The 19076-nt window shown below is 43.5% G+C and overlaps 1 protein-coding gene across 7 annotated transcripts in view; it reads right to left on the reverse strand.

Annotated features, from left to right (window-relative positions):
* Positions 1–19076, reverse strand: part of fmnl2a (formin-like 2a) — a 56558-nt gene that overhangs the window by 7495 nt on the left and 29987 nt on the right. For 4 of the 7 annotated variants that reach the window (XM_069662785.1, XM_069662786.1, XM_069662788.1 and 1 more), the window contains exons 5-22: positions 16168–16251; positions 14321–14476; positions 11103–11211; positions 10807–10883; positions 9335–9428; positions 7962–8036; positions 5632–5742; positions 5183–5332; positions 4809–4910; positions 4321–4645; positions 3986–4159; positions 1727–1851; positions 1442–1644; positions 1071–1305; positions 921–989; positions 754–834; positions 287–661; positions 73–174 (exon numbers count right to left, since the gene is read on the reverse strand). In XM_069662785.1, coding sequence (XP_069518886.1) covers positions 73–174; positions 287–661; positions 754–834; positions 921–989; positions 1071–1305; positions 1442–1644; positions 1727–1851; positions 3986–4159; positions 4321–4645; positions 4809–4910; positions 5183–5332; positions 5632–5742; positions 7962–8036; positions 9335–9428; positions 10807–10883; positions 11103–11211; positions 14321–14476; positions 16168–16251 — 2647 coding nt within the window. The remainder of the gene's footprint in view (positions 1–72; positions 175–286; positions 662–753; positions 835–920; positions 990–1070; positions 1306–1441; positions 1645–1726; positions 1852–3985; positions 4160–4320; positions 4646–4808; positions 4911–5182; positions 5333–5631; positions 5743–7961; positions 8037–9334; positions 9429–10806; positions 10884–11102; positions 11212–14320; positions 14477–16167; positions 16252–19076) is intronic. The other 3 variants (XM_069662789.1, XM_069662791.1, XM_069662787.1) reach the window with 1 other exon arrangement.

Below are 19076 nucleotides of genomic sequence, written 5' to 3' on the forward strand. Positions count from 1 at the left end.
TTTTTTAATTCTATGCCTTTTTTGTGGAGTCAACATGTTTCTGTGATCGTGTGAGCGATGATCCAAACTCACCCTGTAAGCCTTCACAAATCGCACAAACACAGGGAAGAAGACGGAGGGTGGCGTCGTTTTGGAGTTCTCCCCGAAGAACTTTACTGCCTCATCAAAGGCATCCTTTCAAACACAGACAGTGGACATTTAAGATTATAAAACCCACTCCTTCAACAAACAGTTACAACAAAGGGCACTGGAGCAATAAAAAAAGAGTGCCGTGCGCTTGTGTTACCTGTGCAATCTTGGCATCGTCCTGCAGCTTCTTCAGCTTGCTCTCGTTGTGCGCGATGAACTCTTTGAGCATGGTGTTGTGGCCGTGGATGCTGTACTCTCTTTTGGTCAGCTCCATGCCTCTGTTCAGCTCCTTCACGTCCAGCAGGACGTTCTCCAACGACACTGTGAACGGCAGCAGGTGAATGAGTGCACATGTACTCCTACACTGTGCCGTGACAATAACACGTGATCTGCTTGACTCACCTGCTGCAGCTTTCTCCACGTAGTGCAGCTCGTTGTAGAAGAGAGAAACTTGGGCGTATTTCTCCTTCACCACATTGGCTATGTAGTGTAACAATGTTAGTTTGCGATCTGTCGACTTGGTATCAAGTAGCTGTGAAGAAAGTTAAAGAGAAAGAACATTATAAACACTTGGAAAGTAAAGAAAAAGTGGAGGGCCTTTTAATGCTGAAAGAGGCAATTTACCAAGTCTAAACTCTGCAGCTTGAATCCGTACACAGCTCCTCTTTTACTGCTGTTCATGTAGTTTCCAAGAGCCAAAATAATCTGACAAAGAAGGAAAAGGAATGTTAAAAAGGAAAGCAGGCACTTACTTTACATAAAATACAGTCCAGACACAAATATTCAGTTACCTCTAAGATCTTCTTCAGCTTCTGTGATGATTTAATGGACACAGATGCTGCGATGACGGCATGAAGTTGCTGCAGGGAAACATAAAAGATAAAGCCGGTCTGCTAGTCTCAAAATGTAACGCCCAACACAAACAAGATGCTGTTACTCACCGGTGTGAGCATCTGCGTGCTCTCGCAGAAGTTGCCGATGAAGGCCATGATGGTCATCTTCTGCATGAGCCGCTCGATCTTACTGAACTGCATCATGAAGCGGTCCTCGTCCGTCAGGCTCTCCAGCGGCTTGCGCTCCTTCTCAAACTGTCGCAGGACTTTGATCTCGTTCTCCGTGGGCTGGAAGCGCATCAGACACTCCACATAGTCCACCGGGAGAGTCCGCAGGTCGAATCTGAAAGACAGGGACACGCAGAAAGGTAAGTAAAGATAGAACCTTATTCATCTCTAAGGAAATTCTATCACCAGGTTGCTCCAAAATTATGAAGTAACTTAAGTTCACTCTTTTGTTTCCCTTTGAAGAGGCTTACATCTGAATGGCCTTGCAGATCTCCTCAGGAGTCTTGCCCACTTTCCTCAGCGTGATGGCCAGGTTCTTCGCTCGGTTGGAGTCCAGTAGAGTCACCTTGTTGGGCCCCTTTTGGATAATCTTGTGCTTGCTCGTGTTGAGGTCCATCGCCGGGCCCTGAGCTTTCGTCTTAAACATCTCCTCAAACTCGTCCACGTTCAGGTCCTTAACGGCAACATAAATATAGTTTATATTCCGTTGTCATGGAAACGAGGCAGTGGAATTAACTTAATGCTTCCTGACTAACCTCGAGTATCCTCTCATCATCGATCTCGTTGAAGACGGTCCCGTTGATCTGGTTTGGTTTGAGTGCCACCCAGTTGAAGACGGGCATGCGGAACTTTGTCTTGATGGGTTTCTTGATCTTAACAGCTGCACAGGACACAGCAGAGTTAGCACACATCTCATGCACTATCAGAGTACACACTAACATTTACAAACGTGCAGGTGGAAGGGTGGACAAGTATCTGGGACAGGTGACACTTATGGATATGATCTCTAAAAACAAGCAATACTAATTTAAGTTGGTTATGCTTCCTAAAAAGATGCTTAGTCACACTTCAAGCTAAGGAGGCTAATGGGTCTGCCTGCACAGTAAGAGGTACATACGGTGGGGATTTCCAGCCTGGCTCGGTGACAAACTATTTATCGGACAGATTACGGCTATTTGTGGCCACCTGGGCTGATTCATGGAAGCTGAATATGTAGGCGGTGCCCTGCTTTGCTGCACAGACGAGATGTCAGCAGGTAGAGAGAGATAAGGCCGTTGTGGGAAGAGTAAACAGCATTCCAGCTCCGCATATCACTTCTATCATGTGCGTGCAACAGCAGGTCATTGTATCCCAGCATGCAACCAACACTTTGAGATGTGATGATACTTAATTCATATAAAACATACTCACACAATAACAAAACTACAGCGAGGTGTGAAGGTGAACCATGCAGAATTTTGAAATTTGGTATTTTTAAATTTTAAATCATCTAATTGCAGAATAAAAGAAAAAAATACATTAAGCAATAGCTCATATGCTTTTTGTGAATATGTCATTTGTTGGATTCACAGACTGAAAATACCATTTTCAAAACTTGGGAGAAAGGAACAATGGGGGGGGCAAAACAGCAAACATGACAAGCAGAACCTACAGAAAAGTTTGATGGGTCCCTCTGGTTGGCAGAAGAAGAAACAATTCAAAGGAAAATCATTAAGAAATTAACAGAGTTAGTAAGAAAGCTTACACATGCACAGCTCATACGCACAGGGTACAGTAAAGCAACACAAAGTTCAGATTCAACTTAAAGAGTTTGAAGCTTCTCAGGGAGGCTATTTAAAAGTTTAGCATTCACATGCACACATTCATATAACTCATTATATTAAAAAAAAAATGTTGAAACTATAACTAAATCTAAATTAACAGATTTGGCATGATGTACAATTAAATGCTGAAAATTACTAGAATTGTTTATCATAAAAATCTTGAACTATTTTACACGTAAGCATATTAAAAATGTTAATGTTGGATTATAATATTCCATCAATCAATTTATCAGTTACTAATAGTATTTTCTGAAAAGATGGACGACATGACAGTTCCCATCAAGTGTAGCCAAAATGTTTCAAGCGCCCCCTGCTGACCAGCTGCAGTATAGCTCATAAAGCCTGCCTCCTCCATGTTAACAGATGGGACATGAGTCAAACTATAAATATGTATCAAAATACATGTCAAATACTTTTTTCTCAAACATGGTTTCTGTCATTATAGTTATTATCATGCTGATTTACGTCCAAGTGTTCATTTTTCTGACAAGTTTATTTTTAATTAGTTATTTGATGCCGTAAAAAGGATGATTGACAGCTCTGTTGACAAATACGGCCGATCTGGATCTGCTACGGATTAGCAGAGTAGAGGAGGAACGGTGAGAGGAGACGTAACTAAAACAATCACTACAGTCATTGAAGTTTCCATATCAGTGAACGTCTGCTTCAGACCAACACAAGAAGCTGTTCTGCTGTTAAATACGCTGAAGTGACGGATCTTTGCCGTTTTATTTCTGTAAGTTAAGTGTGTGTTTTGGTTAGCGGAACAGGCGGGGCATCGTTACTGCGGCCCCACCCGCCGATCTCAACCGCACAGCTCTGACTCCAAAATATGTCACCATCGCAAGACAGCAGCGCCTGCCTCGGGGGTATTTTGGCATCAAATGAGAGTAGGTGAAGACACTTTATATACAGTCAGCGGCCATGACCATCACTGACAAATGTCTAACTCAACACTGTTCATCAGATGCATGCAGCTGGAGCTGAGAGCATAAAGGCTTTTACTGTGAAGCAGCTGCAGAGAGTGTAAAAGAACTGAGCTGAGAGTTTCAGGGCACTACAGACGTCTGAAGAAAAAGACTGCGTTTAAAACTCATCTGGCTGTAACAGGATCCTTATCATCACATATCATATCACTCATATAGACTCTAATGCTAACGCCTCCATGTTTTTCACCTTCGATGACCTTACCTGCTAACCCAGAGTTCATGATGACCGTGGGCGTCCCACAGCCGGGCAGTGGAGGCGGAGGAGGTATAGGTACTGAAATGTTTGGCCCGGGAGGAGGAGGTGGAGGTGGGGGAGGGGGTGGAGGAGGTGGGGGAGCTGCTGCTGGTGGAATGGCTGATGATGGTCCATTTGACACTTAAAGAGAGGAGAGATGGTGGGTGAACAAAAATAAAACCTGAGCTCCATATCTGTACGGCTCCAATGCTGATGTTCCAAAGTTTAGTATATGTAATAATATTTCATAATTTTTGCATTTCATTTTATAATATTATAAAACAGACTGATATTAAACCCACATGTTCCGTTCACAGGCAGTGGAGGAGGTGGGGGAGGAGGTGGTGGTGGAGCCAGTGCGCCCCCAACGACTCCCACATGATTAGGACCGACAGCTGCAGCGTTTCCTCCCATCACAGAGCCCGCTGAGCCCTCCACACCGGGTGGTGGCGGCGAGGGCAGGATGGAGATGTCTCCGTCTCCCTTCTTGTGGATCTTGATGGTGCCTTGTCGCTCCAGCTCGTGGATCTTCTTCTCCAGGTTACTCGACCGCTGGATGACCTCGTCCTTCTCCTTCAGCGTCTGCCGCAGTGAGTGCACCTGCGAGCTGGTGTCTTTGTAGACTTCCTGTGTGGGTGAAGGCCGCAAACAGGGTGTTAAGACTTATGAGAAATTAGTTAATTTTACCTGTTCGGGGGAAAAGTGTCTATTAAGTTTCAATTAAGTCGGAACTGTGAGTGCTTAAATGACATGTGAAAAGATGATGGTAAAGGTTCAGAGTGAGTCTGACCCTGATGGATTCAAGATCCTTGTTCCTTTGCATCAGCTGTTTCTCCAGCTCCACAATCTTCGACATGGCCTCATTCTCCATGTCCTGCAGCTTTTCTGTCATCTATAAGAAGAACAGTCAGGAGGGGGAGGTCAGACAGAGTCATAACAACATACAACTCAATATGTCAACAAAGAAAACAGTAGATGATAGGATGTACAATGCCTTAAACAACATGGATCAAATCGTGCTAACTAATGAACTTGAAAAAACTGAAAAGGTTTGTTCAGAGTCTTCATACGGCAGCTGACAACAAGCGTGGCAGACCTTCACCGACTGTCAATGACATCAACATCCTGGACATTCAAGCAAAACCAACAGTTGAGAGGTCTCACATGTGACATGTTTTCCTCCAGCTCCTCCACGCGCTCCAGTGCGGCGTTTTTGGTCTCTGCGTCCTCCAGAAGTGCTCCAACGTCAAACACATTATCCAGGTAGGCCTGGATCTGAACCTGCAGCTTATCGCTCTCTGTGTGCTTTAGTTTCTGGAAAACATACAATGAAAAAACTTACATTCTGTCATGATGAGAGCAAGGCACTCCGGGAGTGAGACATTCCCCGCATGAGGCAGACGTCTCTTTCTCCGGGCCGGCATTGATCTCGCACAGCCCAGGAGGATGAGGTCTCACAGAACAGATTTTTTTTTGAAGTAATGGAAAAGTCATTATTGACTCCCTTTGTATAGTTGCCGTCTCAGGGCTGCTCTAATGAAACCTTTGCTCCAGACTGAGCTGGATATAAAGAGCGGGAGCGTTCAGTCTGTCAACGCTATGTCTCGACTCACGTCTAAGTAGTCGTCCAGACACAGCTTGGTGAAGTCGAACTGTAGATGAACCCTGAAGTTCATGTCCTCCACTGAGTGCACCACTATGTTGATGAACTGCATACACGCCACCTGAATAAAAAGAGACAAAATACAGTTAATGAATTAGAATTCTGCACAGCAGGCTTATACCAGAGTGAGTTTTAATATAACAGCCTTGTGCATCTGTTAATTAATGCATCTATTTCCATTTTAATACGCCTTCCGCTGAAATTGTGTGTTTAAACCCTCATTGTTGTGCTAGCTTGTTTGGCAGAGGAGCTAATCTCGTGGATTAAACGGATCTGTGAACAAACAAACAAAATCAGCCCGGTTCGACTCCATCACGCACAAACAGATCAAAAGAAATCTCCTCCCAATGTGTAATTTACTCACACACCCACAAACACACGTCTCCTCGCCCTGACACGGGCTTAATGAACTTCCGGTAAGAAGCTCTGTCAAAGCTGCCGAGTTGCAGCGAGACGACTAAGTCTGTTTGCTTAAGCGCTGCTGTCAGGCGACGGCCCGCTGAGGGACTGTGAGCAGACTTGTGACAGAAGTCCAATTGAGGGGCTGTTTAAACACAGCGTCTGTTGGTTTAAACTCACACGCATAAACAGTATTTGCCTGGCATCGATTAAGACACATAGATGGACACATACGCTGGATAAATTCATGTTAGTTGGCACTTCCCAGTGGCTTCTGCGCTTACGTGCCAGACAAATTGATAGTCCTTGGTTAGGGTAATGACAGACATGGAGGGATTCCTTTCTTAGCGACAACTCCAGTTTGATGAACTGCATCACACATCTGTAGTTTGTGCTTTCATGGGAAAAATCACAGGGTTTAATGATAGCCCTGTGAGTGCGTACTGGAAACTGGAGGCTAAATTTGTCTCCTTCATAGGCTGTATGAAAGAAGTTAATGTAGTAAACCGGGTGAGGTCACCCATTGGTTTGTGATCCCTCCTCTTGAAGTGTCAAGTTCAGCATTTTGAACACTGTCATCTTGGCTGTTTTTGGAACAGGAAGTGACCGTATGTGGACAAAAGGGTTGAATAGGCAATGCTCGGCTGTATCCTGATTGACAGGTAGCCACGCCGTAATCATACCCTGCTCTAACGTCTGTTTTACTCTACATCTGACTATTATTTTGAAATAAACATCATGCTGTGTCGAAGAAGACTCGGGCCAAGCAATTGAGACCACAAACTCATGAGGAAAATATTTACTGAGGTAATAACTCAACAAAGAAGTAGGGTCAACCACAACCACTGGAGTTGCCCCCTGCGGGCCATTAGAAAGAATGCCAATTTATTTATTTAAAAGGGACATGTTTTAGCTATGCAATCAATTTTCTATTGTTCTAAAATATGGTTTTTGAGTCACGCTGTTTTGTTTTAAAAATTGTATACATATTTAAATTTAATTATTTTTCGGAGCCTCTCCTTCCTCCTGAAACGTACAAGTCGCTTTGCCATTCAAAGGTTAGACCTTAGGCACGATTGGCTGACAGTGCAGTGTGGCTACGTGAGGGAGGGGCTAAGCAGTCACTCCAATTACTGTCACTATAAAGTTGTAGAACACATGGCTGCTCTAGGATCAGTTATTCAGCCTTATATGTACGAGCCAGAATCGCCAAGAGGTACCGGAATGGTAAGCTGAAATGTTGACAACGACTTGACTACAAGCTCGTGCAAGAAGGCAGCCTGAGGTGAACGACGGCAAATGGCGGTGAATGACGATTTCAGCAACAGCAGGGTTCTACGTAGAAACCTGCGGCTTTTCTGAATGGTATATTTCAGAGGCGACCTTTTTAAAAATGTAACTCTGGAAAAACACGGAATGATGCAGTTTTTCACTGTGAAACCCATGCAAAATATGAGAATATCCATTCAAAAGATATGGCCCCTTTAAGGCATTGGCTTCACTTTAGACACCAAGAAGCTATGTCCACTTGTTATAAGCCTACTGTGTCTTCTTCAAGTTTTTTATGAGCTTGGACAAACCTACTAGAACAAGTGCAGCAGTGCTCAAAATATGTATATTTCTAGGTAAAAGCTGGTTATGACTCTGTTGTTTATTTCATCACTGCTGGACCTTTGCAACTCCCTGTGCACCTGTCTAACCCAGAAGTGACAGTTAGTCCTCAAAATGCTGGACGGTGATAATAAGAAAGACACAGCTTTCAATCTTCAGCTCAGAAAGCTTCACCAGCCATCTGTGGTCTGCCAGGTGATGTGGGATTTTTGAGAGCGATCAATAAGTAATTAAGAGAGACTGTGTGTGTGTGTGTGTGTGTGAACGTACCATGAAGTCGATGTTGTTGTCCTCGTTCTTGAAGTACTCCATTAGCTTCTCAAACCGCTGTGTCTCCATACACACCTGCAAAACAAACCGCATCTCAATTACAATGTTTATAGGAGTTTCAGGTGGAGGAGGCGATGCAGCTAGTTAATGCAATCCATCACTGCATTGAATAAGTGACACCACAAACTCCCAATAATTCACACATATTTCAAAAATGCCAAAAACATTCCTAATTTAATTTCTTCAGTATTTGGTGACGAGGAAAAGCGCCAAACTACATCAGCGCTCCCTGTGACCTCAGAGCAAGTAAGAGCAGATTCCAGAGTGATAATTATAATAATCACTTACTCACTCTGCGCTGCTGCTGAATGATTCCTCGGTTTACATAAAGCCACATGAGTACGTGCATCTGTGTTCAATACTGTTTGTGGTAAAACTTTTACCACATATACTGCCAGTGAAAGCTCTTTGAACTAGAGTGTGGGAGACAGACGAGAACAGAGACGCAGAGCTAACAAGAGGAGAGTAAGAGAGAGAGAGATGCTCTGCGGTTCAGACAGTTCAACTGGAGGGCAATGAGGGAGATGGAGCATGATGAAGAAGTAAGAAAGAGGAGGGGTGTGTATCCAAAAAGCTCTGAGTAATGCTACGACTCGTAGCCCCGCGGCCCCTTCATCAAACACAAGCTATCAAAGTCACTCGGCAAACTCAATGTGAAGACTCTGCACTTAAAAGCTAAACTAAAGAAAAACAAACAACTATCACTGAAAACATGAGTCCTCAAACGCCTCTCCATCATGACACCATCCTTCATCTCATTAGTCAAGCTAAGTTCTCCCTAAGCCTGATTCTCCCCCGCTAATGCCAATGCCGCTGAGAACAACACTCAATATTTCATTCAGGGGTGTAAATATTGCATTAACTGCAGTCAGCCCATTTTTGTGGGCCGTATGCTACAAAGTGGGGCTGCTGTTCGCGCCCACTCCATCATAAACCTCCCACTCTTTTTTTCCTCCAGCAGCCAGGACACCTAACCCAGACAGGCAAGGGTCAGGCCACGCTGTCTGTTACATCTTTCTCTCTGCTATTCTGAGCTTTGAAGCGCCTGCCAAATCCAGTTAACACACACGTAACTGTTTGCTCTCCTGTGTTATGCAGCTACACACCAATGCCTGTAATCTGTGCACAAAAGAGCTCATTTCAAGATGCTATCCCTCTGCAGGAATGAGGAATCTGCTGCTCTCACATCTGCTGAGAAGGGAGACGGGAGGGAGGGGGGAAGAATTCCACCAGGGCTGAGTCACTGTTTGAAATTGCACAGTCAAAATGTAATGACATATTCGTCTCCTCGGAGCCCACTTCCGCCCTCATACCTCCTTAAAGTTGTCGAACGCGGAGAGAATAATTTCGTGGCCTCCTCTCACGAGACAAACTGCCGCCAGGAGCTCGAGGACCAGAGCTTTCGTTCTGTAAAACAGAGAGAAGATAAAAGCAGGAATGGTTAGTAAATGACAGGTGACGGAGCTGCGGTGAACCGGTATTTAAAGACGAAGCAAACAAACATTATTCCAAAAAATACATTACAATTATTATGCTGACACATCAGTGTGAGGTTCGCCTGAAATAACCCACAGAAAAAGTTTTGTAATGTCATAACCTGAGAGAGCACATTTCTATCTCCACTGGATTAAAAGGCAGGGATGAAAAATGAATACTTCAGGCCTTATCCCCGTGTGTGTGTGCATGTCTGTGTCTGTGTGTGTGTGTGTCCTCTCTCCAGTCCCTTCTCCAGCTCATTCATGCGGGATTTCTCCGCTCCGATGAGACGATATGTGACAGGTGATGCGAAGTGGTTTCACATCCACTTTTGAGGAAATCCTTGAGCCTTTGGGCACCAAGTGAAAAAACCCACACACCACCCAAACACACACACACACACTGAGAAGTGAATTCATCTGGTGGCTGTCTCAGAAAAGCAGCTGCCAGTGTAGTGGAGTGTGCCAGCGGTGCCCTGACCCGTCTGTTTGGGATGAATGTGCCCCGGAGCTACAAAGACACTCAGTTTGGATCAGACTGTGCAGGTGCAATGAGGCTATCGTTGAACTCTGGATGTTCTGTTGTAGATCTGGGTCTTTGCTGGTAAAATATCTGCATTTGTCGAGCTTTAAATGCAAAAATCTGTTATGGGAAAGAGCTATTTAAAAATGTTCAGGTGTTCATCTGGATTAAGAGTAAACTAATACTCCTTTCCCACTGAAATTAGAGCGTTGGCGCAGATTTTTCAGACCCGGGAAGACCCGCAGATAGATGCCGATTGTCTCTTTTCCTATTGCCAGTGGAGTATACTTCTTTCGGTCTCTTTTCTGGTGCGTCACCATCTAACTTCACAGACATGCTTGAGACAGGGTTAGTAAACAGTGAAGATGTTACGGAGGTTTGGTCTTTATTGTATCTATTACTCATTCAGTCTGTTTATCAAACTCGGCGCTGACAAATTTGGAACGATGTTCGAGCGCTGCTCGGACGGAGACGGGCGGAAAATGAAGCTGAGAAGCTGACAAGTTTCCAACGGAGCATAGCATCGCGCCGGAGAGGGGTAGGAGATTGGCGTGTTGACCTGGGTTTTGTGTTCTCATCAATGCCGATCGGATTCGAGGTGATAATTACCCGGGTCTACTGCAGAGTCATTTGACCTGGGTCTGAATGCAGATTGTAGCCTTTCCCATTAAAAAAAGGCATGTGTTAGCGGGTGTTAGTGGGTTTTTTGACTAATGGGAAAGCGGCTTTAGCTATCTGGAAATTTCACTTTTAGTAGCTTTCATACTTCATATTTGTTTTTACTTACCTTGGGTTTTTATTGTTGAGACTTAGTGCAATTTCATTCACAGCATGTGGGTGCGACATGACCATGTTGAAGCCATACTGCAAGATGAAAAACAAACACCAGGGACAAAGACAGAGACACATAAGCTAATTAGCAAAGCAGAGGAGACAGTGAATAAGCAAAGAGCTGCATTCCTCTGCATAATAAATGAAACATGGACAACTAGCAGGGGAACAAATTGAATTTGGCTTCAGTTAAGATAAGTGTGCTTTAGTCCTCAGGGACTCAGGGTCCTCTGGGGAGTGCAGAGGGCTGACCTGGTAGTTCATGATCGCACGCAGGCACATGATGCAGACGTGGACGTCGTCTTTCTTGCAGACCAGTCTGGAGTTCTTCAGAGTTCTCCGGCTTGGCAGTGTGTTGCAACTAATAGAAAAAAGAAAGAAAAACAAGGGATATTTCTTTACTAAAACACTTGACTTGTATAAGCATCTAAACACAAACACACAAGGCTAAATAAGAAAACAGATGCCATTTGTGAATGTGTCTCCATCACACACCACCTCCTCCACACAGGGAGGCTATTAAACTGCCACGCCACATTACATTAACACTCACAAAAGGCCATATAATCTACAGCCTCGCCAGGGCCCACAGGATGCCCTCTTTCAATTGTTTTAATTTTATGTCCTTCACAAACATATCACTTACAGCCTACACAATAGAAGCAGTCATTAGCATGCAGCACAGTGATTGTGCATGCACAAAAACAAGGCCTTTCTCCTGCTGGAGCGCTCACAATAACAGAGAAACGCTGAATAATGTGCAGAGAAAAAAAACGGGTTTATTTTCAGACTTTAGTCACGAGGTTCAATTACCAGCCGGAGATCTGGGGGAAAATGTGTCTTCAGGGTACCGATAGATACGCTGATTTGTGTCAGCTCGCATGCCTGCAGGCGTGACTCCTCCCTGAGTCACAACACGCTGGCTGTGTGTGTATGTGTCTGAACAGAGCTACAGATTTCAAGGAAGAGTCAGTCAGTTCTTTTAAATAAAAAGATAAAGAATTATTCTTTAATCGGGCGAGCGGAAAAGGCAATCTTTTAAAGAGTTCGTTCAAGGCTTTTTCTCTCCTGATTAATCATACCCAAACTGAGGCGGGGCAAGACGAGGAGGAAATGAGTAACAATATTTCTTAATCTCACACCAAGGTAATGATGAATGATTACATAACAGCAGCTGAATGTAATACCTTGACCTGCTCCGACTTGTCGGAAACTAAACTTTATTCAACAAATTAAATAGAACAGTTGATCCAAATGGCTTCATAGAACAAAACTAAAAGTAGTTGGTAATCTCGAAGATCTCAGTTTCGTTCTCTTTGGCGGCACCTATGGCGATAAACGGTAATTGCGGGAGCATACATCACAGATATCAAGACAGTGTTGCATGTGTGACGTCCACGGTTGGCTCCGGTTGTAACTCTTGATTTTCCTCGCTGACGGTCGCTTTCCTTTTTAGACTGTTTGCCTTCATCTGAGCGTCAAATTTGTTTCTTTTTCTTTGGATTTTCACTTATTTTTGAAGTTGTATCTGTAGTCATCGATCTTTTCTTTGTTTGTTCAGCCATAGTAGATTACTGTTTACTCGCAGTAACACTTGCAGAGACCGAAAAAGCAGCTGCTTAGCTCCACCTACCCTCTCTGGCAGACCAACCACTGCTGGGTGGTCACTAACTGGGCGCTGCTTGTGATTTTTTTAGTCCTCTTTTATAGTCAAGACCTCAAACTTCTTTGTTATATTAAACTGCAACATCACATGGTTCTTGAGGAGCTAATTTATTCTAAGAACATTTTTGAAATATCAAGGATTTTATGTCCAGCTGAAAAAACACATGAATACAAAAAATGCACAATACACAGAGCACGTTCTACATAGAACTACACAACAACATGAACCACTACAGCTATAACTACATGCTAAGAAACACAGGTCTAACACAGCTATGTGTTTCTAGCTAGCTTCATGTAGCTCTTCAGACGTACCGGCTGATTTTGGAACACTTTGGACAGCTCACTGCGCTCTGTGTCCTTCACGATGGCCGTTTGAGAAGACATACAAATCTTAATTTGACACCCATTTGCTATTTATCTTACGTTATTCTAGTCTAAAGAGATGAAGGAAAAATGTTCTGTATAATGGACTATTTCAGAATTATAATACCACAAACAGTAGACCAAATGCTTCATAGTAATTGTGACGTCTTCTATTAACTAAGAGAACGTATCCAAAATACAGAACACCTTTTAAACACTACCTAATATTATCTATCTGTAGCGGTCTAGTGAAAGCGTTCGCTGTTACAAAGCGTTTGTAGAAACTAGGCTAGCTTCTGCACAGAATGGCATTTAGGAAGCCACACAAGCAGCACACAGGCACACAGGCGAGAACAATGAGTGCAGAAAAACCCATTTGCTCCGAGGGAAGGAGAATTCAGTCTCGGGCGCGGGAGGGGAGGCTGGCAGTACAAATAATTCACATCCCCGACACAGACAGCGGGACAAATAAACTGGGCAGCACTAGCAGGGAGTTATAAAGTACAATGAGGCAGGGGGGTTTGAATGTGGGGGCATGTGTGTCTTGGAGGGGAGAAGGGACGCAGGGGTTAAGGCTGCAGGAGAGCTCACTAGGAGCCAGCTGAGTGAACCTGAGACCTGCCTGCTGTCGAAGACTGGCAGACAGAGGAGCAGATGACTATGGAGGAATATCAGGACAGAGCAGAAGAGAGAGTCAGCCTCAGTGAAGACACTTTTGACCCATTACACACACTGTACAGTCAGTTATGGGCTAATATTGATACTATAGATGTACCAATGAAAGAGTTAAGGTATACAGAAAACACAGGAGAGTAAAACATGTCGTTATTCTATGATAAAGTGACTTATTTAAGTCAAGTCCTTACTTAGTAAACTAAATGTGAGTGCTGCACAGAAAAGGCAATAGAGAGTCGGGGAGGATTAGCGAATAATGCACAACTGAATGGGATTTGTGCTTCAGAGCATATATTAGCATGAGCTTATGAATTAACTGCTGTGAAATCCTCTGCACACTGGGTTTAAACTGCTCCGTTTGTCACTTAAACAAAACAGATTGGCTCCATAAAAGCGGGATGTTTTACTTCTTCTGCTCTGCCGTCTGTCACGTGAAACACGAGGCTGTCAATCACTCGTCATAATCACGCGCAAAACAGGAATTTCACAAAGCAAACTATCAAGACAAATGGTGTTTGTCTCCTGTGTCTTAAGCCATTTAGAGTCTTACAGACCTCATGACTACATGAAGGGGCTGCTGAGGCATCATAAGAAATGTGTGACTTCTGAAAATAATCACAATACGACCGCATTGCTCCGGCTTAACACTTAAAAAGGAGGGGGGAAAAAAAACCTTGAAAGGGAAAGGAAGCAGTAAAAGTTATGAATCACACGGACGGTTAACAGTGAATCTATTTAAAGTTTAATAAGTGTGCAAATTGTACCGTAATGTGGAATGTCGGCCGGCACGTGTGATGCCGTTCCCCGTGATGGGAGACGGCAGGGTGCTTCCTCCATGCAGGTCTTCTATAGAGCGGCTCCAGGGCTTAGACTTATCCATCGGAGTGTCTGGGTTGTTCTCCAAACAGTCTCCATCAAACCTGTCAAACAATGAAAACAAGACGTGAAATAAGAAGCTAAAACAGTCAGCATTAAGATGCTATTATTTAACGTTTAATTGATAAAGGATTATGAAGTTACATGATGTAGTTACTTGAAAATAAGTAGTCCTAGTGTCCTAGTTCCTAAAGATACATCTTATTCAAAAACTTTAACTGTTGAAAATTTACTTGAAACACGAAAGTTACCGACATGAACGTGCGTGACACATAGGCGTCACGGTCGGCAGCATCTATTTTGCAACACCAGCTGCGACTACAGCAAAGATGAGTCTCAAAATTAGCCAATGGTAGTTACGATTCCTGGCCATAAATAGGAGCGGCAGTGACGGCAAAAAGTGTGCAGTCTGCTGGAAAAAGTAGAAAGAGACAACTTTGCAACCGACTTGTAGACTTATTTCTTAATTGTGCATAATTTCTGTATTTATGTAGGATATGGAATCAAATGAGAAGGAATTAATAGGATTGGATTACACAGATGTTGATGAAATGTACATATTCATTGCTCATTGAAATTAATCTTGCCTGCTCAACAAGCCTATCAATAACTTCAAAAATGGATTCCTTGGTTGTGGGTATGTATTTAGACAGCAGTCAATGGCTTTCTACGCTTCACTGACGCACAGCAGTGGGGAAAAATAGACTCAGCGTGGGGAAAAATTACTCGCGTATTACGCCCGCATCCCACGCGGCATACGCAGCTGGTGGAGATTGCAGCATTGAATAACATTGGAGCGATTCTGTCCCGGCACACACATTAAACACACATCGTCAAAAATACGCTTCAAATACGTTGCCTGTGTAGATTCCCCTTTAGAGTTAAAAAATGTGACGCTAAATTAGGCTTTGTATGGATAACATCAGTTTTAAGACACATGCTACACGTGCTAGCAAAAGGTCTTTCGCACCCTCGCTAAGCTAACAGGCCAACCACCCAGGGTAATCCAAACAAGCTAGTTAGTAAAGCCACTTAGGCAAGACTTTAACATCATCAGCTAAATATTATCAAACATAAATATATAAAGTACAACATACAAACATATATCTTTTCTAAATTAAGCTATAATACCACAGAGTGTATATTACTGTGACTGGCATTAATGGTTTCTGGCAGAGGCTAAAACATGTTCCAGCGCTAATGCTAAATGTTCAGGTTTTTGGTTTGAGACGTAATCTGTAAAAAAAAGGTCTCATGTTTCGTTACTTGGCAGAAACCTTGGAAAACGCTGGTAGTTACAGAATACCTGCTATGATCTGTGTCAGTTTTTAGACTCTTCGTTCCCATGAATTTAAACCCTGCAGCAGCGGTACCGAGGGTAAACACGCTTTTATGGCTAACCGTTCATAATGTGGACGGACCATAATAACATATGGTAAAGCGGGGAGTGAATTAAACTTTAAGTGCGCGGCTCTCCGGCCCTGAACAGAGACCTTGTGAGTGACTAATAATCACATCGTCAATCTATGAATAGAAGCCTATGGTTGGTATAATACACAGTGCCAATGTGTCAGCAACGGGCCCTGAGTGACTCAGTGTTTCTGACCAGCAGGCAGCAGCACACAGCGATGCTGGAGATGCATCAGCGGCTGTGCAGAATAGCAGCATTGTGTTGGTTGTCAGTTCGGCATATAGACTATGGTGGTATGGAGAGAAAGCGCTGGTAGTGACTTACGTGACGGCATACTGTGCAAAAGAAAGATACTCCACCAGCACGTCCAGGCCTTTGTTGTCTTCATTTAGGAATTCTCTCACCCACCTGGAGAGAGACGGAAACAAGTTTAGCTTGACAAAAGTTTATCAGCACAAAAAGTCGTACAAATTTACTTTGTCTGGATAGAGATGTAGGCACATTTTAAAAATATGAAATCAGCAGTTAGAAAGAGAACAAGCTTCGTTTAACCACTCCCATTTTTTAAGTTTCTACAAAAACGTCTTTCCTTTGGGATAATCGCAGCTAAAAAAATTATTCTCAGAATCTAGAGGAAAAAGACTGGGGTTCCTACAGTGAAGCACTGGTTTAAATAAATGATGAAAAAACCGTAGACTTGTAAAAAAAATATGAACCTGCTTTAAAAGAGAGACTTGAAGAGTTTTGATTAAGACTGGAAATTATTTTTGTTCCTAAGATTTTCATGTAAATAAATGTCTGTTAAGTCACTATCTATCACTGAATGAGGTAACGCAATGGTGATTGTTCCTATGGCCCACTGATGAAAGCCTTTGCATTTACAGAATTACGGACTGGGTGTCGGTTGAGACTTTAGCGGGAAAAATCACAAGAGAGGCCCATCAGCCAGCAGTGGTTGGTCTGCCAGAGAGGGCAGGCGGAGCAAACGCAACAAACACACTTATGTGTAAAGCGGCTGCTTTTCCGGTCTCTTCCGGTGGTGTTGCGAGCATAGACTGTATAAAAAGATGGACGACATGACAGCCTTAAAAATGAGTACAGTCATTGGTTGTGAGTAATCAGTAATCTACTATGGCTGAACAAACAAAGAGAAGATCGATCTCTAAAAGTGTAAAAAGGAACCGTCAGCGAGGAAAATCAAGAGTTACAATCATCACAAGGGTCACACGTGACACTGTTTGGATTTCTGGTAAGCGTGCACCCGCAATTACCGTTTATCCCCATAGGTGCCGCTAAAGAGAACGAAACCAAGATCTTCAAGATTAGCACTTAAAGTTGGTTTGTATTTAAGTTCTGTCAAATACCCCTGTGAATGTCCACAAGTATCAATGTTTAAATGTACTGTAGGCAGTTTTACTGGTTATGTGACCTACAATCAGCAATAAGGTCAGTTATTTCTTTATAGTTATTCCCAACGCCTGGCACCACTTTCACCAGGTCAGATTCCAATAAGGCGCTTAACAGCATACATGCACCGATAGAGCCTTTGTTTACATTTTTCCTGGAGAAGAACACACCTGGCAAACTAAATCTTAATTCAAAGATCGGGAAGAAATGTGCAGTAGCAATAACATTCATTTATTTTTTAAATAATTGCCTTTTTATTTTTTTTCAACACTCTATGCGGGCTTTGAAGATACCTAACCCAAGTATACAGATGTTCTCTGATCCTTCACCCTCGATTCCTCCCTCTCTTTGACTGCACGAATTGTAATGACCCGTCTGAAAAGCTTCAAAGCTTCCTGGCTCAGAGCAGCAAACATACCACACATTCATGTGTTTGCAAGAGGACTAACATCCACACACGTATTCAGAATCTCATTATCGAGTCTGCATGTCTTCTCTCTCTGTGTTTCTACAGTGCGCAAGTAGTTTCAGCACGCTTTCATTTTTTATCCTGCACAGAAAGGCTGATTTTCTAGCAGGACAGCACCTGCTACCTTTGGCATGTGCTGCTCTGTCCATATTTATAAGCTGAATATCACAGAACATCTTTTATTTAATGGCATCCCATGAAGGTGCGGGGTCTTTTTTAATGCTCCGATGGGCCTGATTGCTCTATGATTAGAGAAATTTGCAGGGCATAAACATAATGACGCAAGCAGGCTTTTTGAGTGGAACTGCACTGATGAAGATGTAAAGCTAAACTGCTTTAAATATCCACTAGCTGCTTCTTTATTGGCTCCCCTGTGGTGTAACTACATGGGAGCGAGTATGACTAACGAGAGCGGCCAGTAAAGCGGTGTCTGGTGGGGCCGGTCGTGTTTTAAAAGGGCTCGGGGGCGTGGCTTTGTCGGGCCACATGGCAATCATTACCACAGGACACTAACTTAACAATCCTCCTATTGACCACATGTTGTTGACCACCGAGCAGCATGTGAGGAGCTGCAGCAGGCAGGCAGGGAGCCCGGGTTATCATCAGCCATGCTCGTACAGAGACAATCTGCCTATTATACACAACCTACATGACAGATTTCTTCTTTATTTCACCTCTGAAAAGAAGCAGCAATCATTCACGGTCTGAGCGGGTGACATCTTGCTCCCTCTCCACCCTCCCTCCCTCCTGTACCATCTCAATCTCCCTCTCTCTCCCTCTGCCGTTATGGTAATGCTTCATCGTCTAATCTAGATTAAGTGGATTATTTATGTAATCTAGTTTGCCAACATACGGTCTCTAAAAAGAGTTAATCCATGTAAACAATGCCTCAACTGATTTGGCAGACGGACGTCGACTCGGGCTGTGGAGTTTATTTTGGTTTGAAGAGCAGAATCGGAGCAATCAGAGCGTAGGAGTTAGAGAGACGGTGTTGTCAGAAACATGAGATGAGTTGGGTGAGAGTCAGAGCAATAGATGAATTTAAGTAAAGTTATAGGTGTGTGGGAGGCAGGAAAACTATAAAAACAAAAGGATTAAGAGATGAAGTGAGATAACGTGTGTGTGCGAGGTCTTGTGATGCTTGTGTAACCAGTTTATCTCTGCATCTTCTCCGTCACAACAGTCTGTGGACAGCGGATGCTCTCATGGCTGCCTCTTCCTGTCCTTGACGGTGTCTGAAACGTCTCCTGTGACCGCTCACCTTTAACATCCTTACTTCTACTGGACCCTCATCCCCGCCCTCACTCCCATCCCTCATTCCTACCACCGTATCCTGGGGTTTCATTAATGACTACCT

Source organism: Semicossyphus pulcher, unplaced genomic scaffold (genome assembly GCF_022749685.1).
Source record: "Semicossyphus pulcher isolate SPU_LCO1_2020_fin unplaced genomic scaffold, fSemPul1.0.p SCAF_15, whole genome shotgun sequence".
Taxonomy (NCBI): domain Eukaryota; kingdom Metazoa; phylum Chordata; class Actinopteri; order Labriformes; family Labridae; genus Semicossyphus; species Semicossyphus pulcher.